The sequence below is a fragment of the Olea europaea genome, unplaced genomic scaffold, assembly GCF_002742605.1.
Source record: "Olea europaea var. sylvestris unplaced genomic scaffold, O_europaea_v1 scaffold2344, whole genome shotgun sequence".
Taxonomy (NCBI): Eukaryota; Viridiplantae; Streptophyta; class Magnoliopsida; order Lamiales; family Oleaceae; genus Olea; species Olea europaea.
In genome coordinates, this window is record NW_019241557.1 from 21,564 (window position 1) to 34,253 (window position 12,690).

At 38.5% G+C, this 12,690-nt stretch overlaps 1 protein-coding gene across 1 annotated transcript; it reads left to right on the forward strand.

The window, feature by feature from the left end:
* The first annotated feature begins 9,235 nt into the window (after positions 1-9,235).
* LOC111381637 lies at positions 9,236-9,899 on the forward strand. Its single transcript, XM_023005435.1, has one exon. The coding sequence runs from the start codon at positions 9,386-9,388 to the stop codon at positions 9,764-9,766; it is 381 nt and encodes a 126-aa protein (XP_022861203.1). The 5' UTR covers positions 9,236-9,385; the 3' UTR covers positions 9,767-9,899.
* The last annotated feature ends 2,791 nt before the right edge of the window (positions 9,900-12,690 follow it).

The following is a 12,690-nucleotide window of genomic DNA, read 5'->3' on the forward strand; positions in this document are numbered from 1 at the left end:
GTTTATATATGGAAGGTTTCAATTCAAATGTTATATTGAGATTTTAGATCAATTTTCACTTGTCTGAAAAATATTTTTTTTAGATCGTTATAATTATAATTTATAATTAAATCGATTTAAAAAATCACTGATTTGGTTTGAAAAAATGAAATGAATAGGTTTGGTTTTGAATTTCTTTCAAACCGTTTCAAATAGATTGATTTGAAAATAGTTAAAATAAATAAATAAAAATAAAAAATTGAACCTGATATTCGCCAGGGATAGAGAAAGTGGCTTTTCAGTGGGACATATTATAAAGAAAAGACAAAATTTATTGCATTATTAAACATTTTGTTTTTTTACTCCTCATTCTGTGAGGCATAATTAGGGATGACAATCGGCTCATCGACTTGATTAGAATATGATATTCGAATAGGTTTTCCATTTGGATTAGTGAAGTTCAGCTCCATCAAGGATCTTGCAATTAGGGATGGCAATCGGGCTCGTCAGTTTGGACTGATCGTGTCTCAGCACGAAAAAGTCCGAATCGGCTCTGCTTGAGGCTCAAAGGCATCGAGCCAAGGTTAGGGCCGAGCCCCATTTCCGGGAGTTGGCTTAATCAGGGTCGGCTCAAAAAAAAAATGCCCTCCTTAAAAAGTCTGAGCAGAGCCTGAGTTGAGAGTTTTGGCTTGCGAGCCGACTCGATTCAGCTCATTGACATTCCTACTTGCAGCTATAATGAACACAAAGAAAAGGTATATTAGGCCTAAAAGGAGAGAAAATTGGCGTAACAAAAACTCAAAAGTTCCAAGTAAATATAAAAAGTTAAAAGGGAAAATTGCAGTCGAAGTACCAAACCTTTCGTTTATTAGCAAACTTTGCCCAAACCTTTGATTTGTGTCACCATGAGTACCAAACCTTTAAAAATTATGCAGTTCAAGTCCAAACTGACGGTTTTCGTATGTTTGACTCAGTTGACCCCAGAAATTAAAACTCTGATTATTTTTCCCAAATACAGTAAGGCCAATTTGGACATATCTCATTTTCCCTATTAAATTAAAAATTAAAAAAGCAAAAAGAAAAACCATGACCCCCCACCCCATCTCCTTCTTCCCCAACCCCCTCACCCCAAAGTACTAAGCATCACCACCACCTAAAACCACCTCCGGTACCACCACCTTTGGCACCACCAACTCAACATTGGTTCCAACGCTGCCTTAAAATCAAACATCACCACCTCCTAAAACCAACAGCTCCGTCAAGCACAGGAAAAAACTCCCAATGCTGAATGAGACCACTTTCCTTTTCTCATCCCATGACCCCAACCATTTTCTCAGACACTAACACACCCATATCAGAAAGTTCACATTTTTACTCCACCAATCACTTGTTGGAATTTTCCACAAATTTTCTAAATTTTTAAGTGCAAGTCGATCAAATTTTCACCAATTGAATTCAATTGATATATGGCGACATGACCACTACTAGGAATACTTTCTCAGAATAAGCAAGCTCAAAATCAGATAGCAATCAAACAAGAAAAGCGATTTGAAGGGGTTTTGCCATACCCAATTTTGTTGTCAGATAGGGTAATTGAAGCTGTAAAGAAGGTGGAATCGAAGAGGTTTTGCCAGATGCTACGTATAGCTGTGTGTCTTTCCACCTCCACCATCGCTGGTCTTTCTTTCTACAACCAGTGGAGGTATTGTTTCTTAGTTTAAAGTGGCGGTGGTGAGCTGGCGTTGGGGCTGATCTTGAGGAAGAAGAAGGTTTGGTTTTGGGGAGACGGGGTTGGGGAAGAAGGAGTTGGGGTAGGGGGTTGTGATTTTCGTTTTTACTTTTTTAATTTTTAAGTTAATAGAAAAAATGAGATATGTCCAAATTGCCCTTACTGTATTTGGGAAAAATAATCAGATTTTTAATTTATGGGGCCAATTGACGGATTTTAGGGTCAAACAGACGGAAACCGTCTTTTTGGACTTGAGCTGCATATTTTTTAAAGGTTTGGTACTCACGGTGGCACAAATCAAAGATTTGGGCAAAATCTGCTAATAAACAAAAAGTTTGGTACTTTGACTGCAATTTTTTCAAGTTAAAATGGAGTTTAGAACAGTTTCAAATGAAAAGGATGTTTGAACATTAAAAACTTCAATTAAAAAAATTAGTTTTTTATCCTTCTCCATTTGATTCAACTAGCTCCCGATTAAAAAATTAAAAAATTAAAAAAAAAATTGGAGAAGAAAAATCTTCAGTTTTGTTGTGTGAGATCTGAGCAAATGCTTCATCGAACACCAGAAATATCATAAAATAGAATTTGAGAATAGTTTTTCCACTCTCCTACCATCATTTTAGATTAATCACTTTTAAGAATGGTAATTCGAACCATCAAAACTAAAAACCACAATTAATCGAATCGAACGGGACGAAAGAATCGAACCGATGGTGTAATGGGGTGAATATGGTATTTGATTTTAATAACCCAATTCGGGCGGGGTGAGTATGGTATTTACGCGTCGACCCACTCCGAACTTATTACCCGTTAATTTTTTATTTTTTTTATAAGTACCCATTAAAAAAATTGGGCAATTGGGCTTTTCATTATTCTTTCTATAAATAAAGATTGAATATAAATTGGTTGGAGTTTTTGAGTTATTGAGTAGGGATTAAGTTCGATACATAAGGATCAAGGGATAAGAATACTGTTTAGTATTGTTATGTTGATAATATTATTTGTTAAATTCAAATTTTGCATTTGAGAATTTGGATATTGTTTTCATTTTCATTTGGAATGTTATTTGCTAAATTGACTTGGTATTGTGTTTATTTATTTATGTGTTATATAAGAATTTGAGAATATATCAATTGTAAATTGTAATTGTTTCACGCGGGTTAAGTCGCTAACAATTAAAAAGGGTCAGACGATTGTGTAAAGGACGAAACCTCTTGAGACAAAGTCTCAAAAAGGGTTGTTCTTTTATTGGCGATGGACTTTACAATTGGGAATGAAAAACAACGTGCCTCCAAGGGGCGCAAGCACACGAGTTACAGAAAAATGTTTAAGTCTAAAAGTTAAGGAAATGAAAGTTACATATTCTCTGTTCGAGAGTTTTGGATTCGGTCCTTTGCTTCTGCGTCCTTTCTCCCTTTTATACCTCTTAGACGATCTTTTTGTGATTAACTACCCTGAAAACTGTTTGATCGTCCTATAACTTCCCACTTTCTTTGTAGTGGCCATTTTGTCATGAAACTGCCTCTTAACTACTGCCATTATCTTTCATCGTTCAACCGCTTTCGATTGAATTCCTTGAGTCGTGGAACGTGATAATGCTACTTTAACAACTGTCTTGATAACTGCATTCCTTGATAACCACGATGCGTTATATTTGTTGATACCTTGGGCGACTTGAAGGTTTGGGCGAGAGTGGAATAACAGCTCTGGGCGACCGTATGACACCCCATTCGTTCAGATTCTGGGCGACTCGCAAACTTGGGCGATGGCGTCACCGCATTTTTGGACCCCTTATTTGGGCCTTCACCCTGATTTGTTTGATTGGACTTCGTTCTTTGGGCTATCCGATTTGGGGATCCTTTAATTGGGCTTTATTCCTTGGGCTGTTCGATTTGGGCTGAATTTTTATGTGTCAACAATTACCCCCCAATATGGCAGAATTAATAATAATTATTGAATTTTGCCATATTCACTTCATGTTTCCAGCGACGTTCGAAGTTCCCAAGAATTTCAATCATTGTTTCCTTCTATAACTTGACGAAGTGCGTCGTTTTGCAAACCCTTATAAACCCCAAACACGCCATTTTACTGCTACCAAACCACGCCTCATATTTTCTGCATCTCTTTCACCATTCACTGTTCATCTTTTGCTTCCTTGTTACGTAACCCTGAAAAGCTTCGTTCATTCTCCAATGGCTGCTTCACAATCTCAAGCTAGCGATTTCTTTAGTTTTGATGACTTTCAGAAACTTCTGAGTCGCCCATACATAACCCCATGTTTTCTCGCGCCCGTCGACGTTGGACGTAATGAGTTTTACTTGGGTCCTTTCTTCAACAATGCGGAGGCAGTTGAACAAGCGGCGGTGGGTCAGCTGTTTCCTTACACTCATGGCCCTCCTTTTCTAAACTTTCTGCCACTGGGGCCACTTCGCGAAAGAGATATTCGCACTTGGCCTAAGTCTGATGTAGCTTTTCGTAGGTGGCATGCTCGCCTTGTGGGTCATGGTCCTACTAAGGCACTTTTTGATGGCGCTAGGATTTCTGATTTGTTAGAAGTCTCTATTCGCCCCCCTACTTTTGACTCAGCGCTCTTTCCGATTGCTTTGAGTTTTTGGTCCTCTGAGTACAACACCTTTATTTTTCCTCTTGGCCCCATGTCTATTACGTTAAGGGATGTTGGGGCCCTGGTGAATTTACCACCTTTGGGCGATACCATTTTCCCAGGTATCTTAGTTTCTGGTGGCGCCCCACAGTTCGGCAAAAACTACACCGATTCTTATTCAAGCCTGCAGACCCTCCATAATCATTCGAGCGCTGAGCCTACGCATGCTGAGCGGGTGGCCTTTCTTTTAGTTTGGCTTTGTAAATATGTTTTGTGTGTGCCAAGTATAAAGCCTTCTCTGAGTTATTTACCTATAGCGCACGAATTGGCGCGTGACAGGCCTTTGAATTTATGTTCTTTGTTTTTGGTTGCCCTTTATAGAGGTATGGCTTTTCTTCAGGCTCAATTGAAGAATGGTGCATCTCCCACTGGCAGTGGACCTCTTTAGTTCACTCAACTGTGGTTGAGATCCTATTTTCCATCGCTTGGTGCTCCATCCATTTCTCATCCTTTTGCTAGCTGTTACGGGCTAGCTATGGAGCCCTTAACTCCTGTAAATATGTCCAAACGGGACATTTTTTCATTCTTTTATTCTTTAGATTCAATTTCTTCCTTCTTTCCTTTTCCTCCTTTTTTGACTCCAAACTATGTACATCCCCCTTCCACTATAGATAGCGCGAGCACCTCTCTGCTCATTTGGATCCAGTTTTTAACTGGGAGGGAGCTTTTCCATGATATCTTAACTGGGACCAATGCCAAAGCGGGGGTAGAAATTTATGCTCCCCAATTTTTTGCCCGTCAGCTTGGTTTTGGCCAAACTTGGCCTGTTCCTCTTTGCTATTCGAAGAGCTTAATTGACCGTTTTCATACCATTAATAAGGCGGAAGCAGAGGCTATAAACGTTCGTAACCTCCATTTATCAAGCCATTTTTCATTAGCCCCTTTTGATTCTTGTCATGCTACTCACCCTCTTTTTGAACAACTTTGGCTATCAGTGAAGCGCAGATTATTTGCGACTGAGGTCAATCATGCCTTTCATTCATTAGACCAACCGAGTATTTCTTCTCCTCCTCCTGTTTTGGTCACTCCTTTGTCTATTCGAAGCCCCTCTCCTTCTCGTCGTACCAAACAAACTGCTCGTCCATCTTCTTCTCTCCTCGCCAGGCCTACTACGGCCAAGAGTGCTTCAAGCTGCAAACGGCCAGCCTCAGCATCTCCCATTATGGAGGATGATGTTGATGATGATGATGATGCCCCTCTTATCGTTAGGAGGAAGGTAATTAAATCGGTCTATTTACAAGTATGCTTTTCCACATTTGATACTGTTCTGTGTACTGATGATCTTTTGGACTTTTCAGAAAAGTTCAGTCTCCCCTTCAAAGGCTTTGGCATCGACAATTCCTACTCCACCATCCTCTGTTGAGGCTACTTCATCCAAACCGGTTGGTGATGGGACCATGCTTAAAGATACATCTTCAGTCCCAGAGTCTTCATCACAACCCGTGGATGAGCCACCTTCTTCCCAGGGTGTCGACCCCCCAATCATCGAAGTAGAAGGTAATTCAGTTTTTGATGTCTTACCTTTGCTCATGCTATTGGTTTCTGATTTGTTGCTCTTGAACTTTGCAGATACTCCTATGAGTCCGCCCGTTGTGGCAACATCATCTCGCTCGGACAAGGGGAAGTCCTCACGAATGGATGAGTCGCTGGTGGCAAGCTTGGCCGAGGGCGCGCCATCTTCTACGATTGTCGACGAGGTAGTTTTTATTTTTGCTTCACTTCTATCATTTCTATTTCCACCTTGTTCATTGTAGTGAGGATTTTTAATATTGGCAACCTTCTTTGCAGGACGCTGACAGGATTGTGCGTTCTATCCAGGATTTGTTCGCTTCTTGGGGGCAGGTCCAAATGCCTCGCCCTGCTCCATCTGGTTGTCCTGCCGCTTCTTCAGAGGATGATTTGAAGTTCTTGAAGGAGTTGGTATTTGAGTACGTATCCTTCATGGATATGGACATTGGAAGGGCTAGTGCTGCCAGACACAAGGATGAACTTGAGCACTTGAGTGCGAAGTTAGAGCAAGCACTGACGCTTCCGTCGCTCAATCTTTCTGCCGACTTTAAAGCGACGTTGAAAGTCATTCACTCCAAGGTCCTTTCTATGCTGGCCAAGAATGCTAAACTAAAGGCCAAGCGTACTCAATATCTTAGAGTTGTAGCTGAGAAAGAGTCTTTACGCATGGAGATCAACAAGGCTAAGGACGAGTTGAAAGAAATATCTTCCGAAGTCATGATTGAAGACTCTTTGATGGTTAACTTGGCTGCTCAGATGAGGGAACTTCAAGCCAAAATGGACGATTGCAGGGCGAGGATGGCTGCTAAAAAGCGTAACGCCTCTCAGGGGATTGAGCGAACTAAATCTTTGGTCGAACAGTATAAGAAGTTGGAGGTTGATGATGATGACGTTGCGGCTGAATTGAACACACTTCCTCCCGGCAGAACGAGGATTGGGAAAAACTTAGGGAACAAATTCGTTCCTTATGGGGTAGACTGTAATTAAGCCATACGATGTTTTTTTCTCTTTTGTAATTTTTGTTCATTATTAACGAACATTAACTTTTTGTGCATTTATTTGACGTTTATTTTCTAATCATCAACTCTTTAATCACTTAACTGCTTTGCACTAAGAATCTTGTCCGCTCCCTTTTGATATTCCCACTACTGTTCCCAAGACTTAGGGCCATTTAATTCCGTCCATTAAACAGAATTGTGGCTGTTCATATTCTGTCCCTTCATCTTCACCCCCCTATAAATGTTTCGCATTTTTCACCCTTTATCTTCATCTCTTCATTTTCTTCTTCGAAACCAATTTGCTGTCATTTCTTGGCATTCTGACGATCAACCAGATCCAAAAATGGACTGTCTAGTCCGTCCGCCTTATATTTACCTTGATGTCACATATGGTATGGGAGGTATAGGAAATATTTTCTGGCCAGCAGCGAAGTTTTTTCCTGCAAAATTCTTCCCGTCGTCTCTTTGTTCTTCACAATGAGTCAATGATGGGAGGCAATTTTTGGGCTGCATGTGGGCCACTTTGCTTGCTGAGAGTGCTTCTCAGCTTGCCTGCTGAGAGTTTTCTCAGCCTCGCCATTGCAGCGATGCATTTAGGAAGGTAGTGGGGCCAGTACACCCTCTCACTCATCAACCCCACCATTGCAGCGATGCAATTAGGAAGGCGGTAGGGCCAGTACACCCTCTTACTCGTCAATCCTACCATTGTAGCGATGCATTTAGGAAGGCGGTGTGAAACTTACTCAGCGGTCAACCGGGAGATACTTTAGTTGTATTTTGTAGCACTTCCATCATTTGTATCTTTTGTATTCTTGTAATGAACGTTTAATAATAAAGAACTTTATTCGAACGTATTTCGCTCTGTCTTTATTATCTTTTCATCGTCCAGAATGATTGGTTATGTTTTTATCTGTTTACATTCCCATAAAGAAGGAACATATTTTTTCAAATACTTGCCGTTAATGAATCTTACGTGCTTGGTGCCGTCTAGATCTTCTAAGTGGTACGCTCCATTAGGCAACACAATGTTTATTTTGTATGGTCCTTCCCAATTGGGCGACCACTTCCCGTACTTTGGATCCTTGGTATTCAAAGGGAGTATCGTCTTCCAAACTAGTTCACCCAGGCTGAACGACTTGGCTATGACTTTTTTATTATAAAATTTAGCCATTCTTTACTTTTGAACTTGCAACCTATCTAAGACGTCCAATTTCAATTCATCTAAACTTAATAAATTTTGAACTAGTGATTCGGCATACTCATCATCATTCAACTTATGTTGCAAGCACATTCGAATTGATTGCACGTTGATTTCCATAGGCAAAACGGCCTCCTGTCCATAAACAAGTTGGAAAGGAGTAACTTTGGTACTTGACCGAGGTGATGTTCTATAAGCCCATAAGGCCTTGTTCAAACATTCGTGTCAATTTCTGGCGTTTTCATCTATCATCTTTCTGATGATATTCTTTAGAATCTTATTAGAAGATTCTACTTGTCCGTTGGATTGAGCATAGTACGGTGTGAAGTTTACTAATTTAATCCCAAACTCGCTCAAAAATTTGTTCACTTGATCCCCATTCAAAGATGTTCCGTGATCTACTTTGTGGAATTCCAAACCTATAAATAATGTGATCACGAATAAACTCTATAACATTCTTCTGGGTGATCTCTTTTAAAGATACCGCTTCTACCCATTTGGTGAAATAGTCGGTTGCAACTATAACAAAAGTATGTTGTTTGGACGATGGAGGGTAGATCTTCCCTATTAGATCTATCGCCCAACCTTTGAATGGCCAAGGTTTAATAATAGGTGACATCTCTCGTGCTGGCGCTCTTTGTATTGGACCATGTTTTTGGCATGCTAAACAATTTTTTACGTACTGAACGCATAGTTCTCCCATCTTTGGCCAAAAATATCCACTCCTAATAATTAACCACCTCATCCTTTGGCCAGCTTGATGAGCTCCACATATCCCTTCGTGCACTTCAGCCATGATTGTCTTGGCTTCTTGCAAGCTTACACACTTTCGTAATACACCATCAGAGCGTTTCTTAAACAATTCTTCATCTATTAGTGTGTAATTCAGCGAACATAGCTTTGTCTTCCTGCTAATCCCTCCATTAGGTTCTTTAAGGAACCCTTTAATCTCTGTCCTCCAATCCACTGCATTTCCATCTTGTATACAGTGAAGTTCAATTTTCTTCGCCCTTCTTTGAATCACCGGCAATATGATTCCATATTCACAAGTAGACTTCCAATTCAAAACCTTTGAGTACCCTGATGCCNGTTCCCATCCTCTTTACAGTAAATAGGCTGACCCCACATGCTTTGTTCGTTTCATTTTCATTCATTTTCTCTGTCAAAATTTGCACCCCAACTGACCCCACCCGCACCTGCCTTCCCTTTAAATGACGGACCTTATATCCTTCTCAAACCCCATAAACGCCCCAAATTCCTCTCATTTTCTACATCCAATTTACTTTCCTCCAAAAATTCCTTAAAAATTAATGGCTGAAGGAGGCAAGCTCACCAAACTCAAGTCAGTTCTCAAAAAGATGCAATCTTTCAAGCTCGGCCGCCCCAGCGGCACCTGTATGGGCACTTTGGTTGCCAATAACTCATCAGATGATGGCTCGTTTGACAAAAACAGTGCAGCCAAGGACCTGCATCCCATCTATGTTGGCAAGTCACGACGGCTCTACTTCATCACTGCTGATGTGATGGACAATCCACTTTTCAGAGAGCTCGTGGAGCGGTCTGGCGACGGCGAAGAGTCGACCACTATTCGCTGCGAGGTGGTGCTTTTCGAGCACCTCCTCTGGATGCTGGGAAATGCTGATCCTCAGCCTGAGTCCTTGGATGAGCTGGTGGAGTTTTATGCATGCTGATAATTTATGCTTAAAAATTACTGCCAGTAACTGAAATTTAACTGTCGAGGGGTTGATTGTGTATGTTCATCCCCACATTTGGCATATAAACTGTATATTTTTTTCATAATGTTTTTATTTAATTTTATGATTAGCAGTGTAGTATACATTTCTTAAAGTGAGACACCTAATGTGGTCGGGGAAAAAAAATAAATAAATAAAAATCATTTTACTCGGCTAATCTTAATGAAGGGAAAGCCTCACGGGTGATTATATTGTAAGAAATTAAATCCTAGTACCAAGATCTTTAGAATTCATGACTTTCACATATAGATTAAATTGATCAAGAAATATACCTTGATCCATAAAAATAATTGAAAGATTTAAAAAAAAGAAGAAGAAGAAGAAGAAGAAGAAGAAGAAACTAGTAATATCAATAAACTATTCTGTCTTTTCGTCTCTGCAATTGAATGTTCTAATTTGATGGGTTTCATTCACATTTATATACGTAGAGAGAGTCAATTTCATGGTAAGGAAAAAAAAAAACCACTTTCCATCAAAGTGGATAGTTATAAGACTGTCACTCCTCAATAGGCGAATAAAATTTTAACAATAATAAATCACTTTAATTAATCCATTAATAATATTACTTGGGCCACATTAATTGGTCTCGCACATATCAATAGTTTTAGTCATGATAATTATTCATTTTAATTTATTCCAAGTTTCCGTTATCATTATATGTAACCAGCTCGTTGATCGTCTTTTAACTGAATGTGCGAGCCATTTAAGGATTTCCTATAGATTTGAATGATTTATGTTGTTTCCGACAAACTATAAAATCATAATACAATGTTAAGGACTAACTCGGTCGATTCATTTCAAATTGAACAGTGCAATTTTCCTTCTATAATATGAGTTAACCATACTATCTATAGTTTTGCACTGTTGGTAGACACGATTAAGTTTTATATAATAAAAGTACTAGTGGAAGACATGAAATTTATTTAGTACATGCGTTTATTTGCTACCCTATTACATGTAATAGAATTAGAAACGCAAGACTAGTAACATATTTATATGTAGTAAGTACAATAGAATTAGAAGAACCACCGAAGTTATTAATTTATGTGCCACCCCTCGACAGGTGTTGAATGTGAGACGAGCAAGAAGCCAAAAAAGTAGAGTCAAACAAGAAGTTTCACTTTAATTTGATTGTTACGTAGCAAAACAGATCGTCCACAAACTTTTTATGTTGGAAATTAAATGTTGAACCACAATTTTGAGGTCCCCACCATCTCGTTCTTAGAGTTTTGTGAGGGAGGTAAATCGCAAGATGTGCCCCATTAGATCAGGGAACAAAAGCTGTCTGTACACTGCGTCTACAAGGAGTCTAATTCCATATCTCAGGAATCGAATCACCACATTGCAGCTGCAGTAAGGGGTGAGATAACTCACTCCTATCCTTTGCACCACTAGACTATGCCTCCGGGGGACTTTTTTATATTGGAAATTAAAAGCTTTCATAGTCAAGAGAAGTGAATAAATGAGTAAATTGAGGTAGTTATAGCATTTATTTTATTTTATTTTATTTTATTTTTGAATGGAGACAAGGGAACAAAAGAAGACGACCGTGTTTTGCGGCTTTTTGAGGTAGAAACGTCCATTCATGCTGCGTTTATATCAACATGGTGCAGTCACCGCACATTCTCCACAACTAAAATTCAACTACTTATAAAATGCAACATTTTACTATTCAGGTATTATTGAATTTCCATCCCAGTATTAGAATTTTAGGTTAATTTTGTCAAAAAGAGTAGTTCATTTTTTCATATTTTGATGATTATTTGGAAATTTAGTCACGTGATTAATTTGAGAACACTAATATTAAAATCTCAATGCTAGTTGATATTTAAACAACAATCTTGAAATTCTAATGATCTCTTCATCTTTAAAGGAGTAATACACTTTTAGGTTATTTTAAGAGCACGAAGGATTACTACATTGAGGCTTTAGGTTATTTTCAGGGAATGAACTTCCGTTGTACTAAAAAAACTGTTGTATTTGTTAGGTCTTTTTTTCAAATTAGGTTGGAATTTTTAGAGAAATTTTTTCCCTTTATTCTACGTGATTTTTATCTTGTTTCCATCTTTGTCATATTTCTAGAATTTGGCATGCACCCTTATAAATACTAGACTCTTTTCACAAGTTTCATGTTACTGAAATATAAAATAATTGTGTAAATATTGTTATTATATTTATTTTCTCCATATTATTCAATTAAACAAAATACTACATTCATCTGCTGATTTGCCTTTTATCTTACTGTTTGTTCGCAATTATATATTTCATATTATGTCATATATTACCTCAATCCATTTTGTTTCCTAACAAGTGGTATCAAAGTTATTGGTTGTGATTTCTTCGAGATTTTTGTTATTGATGGCAACCATGAAGTGTAAAATTTCACTTTTGGATCACAATATAAAAATTATAGTAAGAATCAATGTTATAAAAATCGGACTAGACCGGCCAGATCAATTGGGAAACCTGTAAACCAGCCTTTAATCCAGTCGAATACTCATATATTGACCGAAAAACAAAGAACCGGCTAATATACCATCAATCCAGCCGGTTGAACCATGAACCGATAAACCAGCCACAGTTTTGATTTTTTTTTTCCACAAAAACTTTTAACTATCTTAATGGGCCACCCATTGCAATCGAAGGCCCAAATAATCTTTTTATAGAAGTTATTCTTCTTTACCTCCTTTTCAAAAGAGACCATTTTTTCAGTGTTTTAATAATCTTTCGATGTGGGATACTAGCTTCTTCTTAAAGGAGACTCTTCTTCTAATGTTGTGGTAATCTTCCAATGTGGAATAATAGTCAATTGTCAATATAACTTTCTAAGTGTTTACAAGTTTACTTCATTATTTTCATTA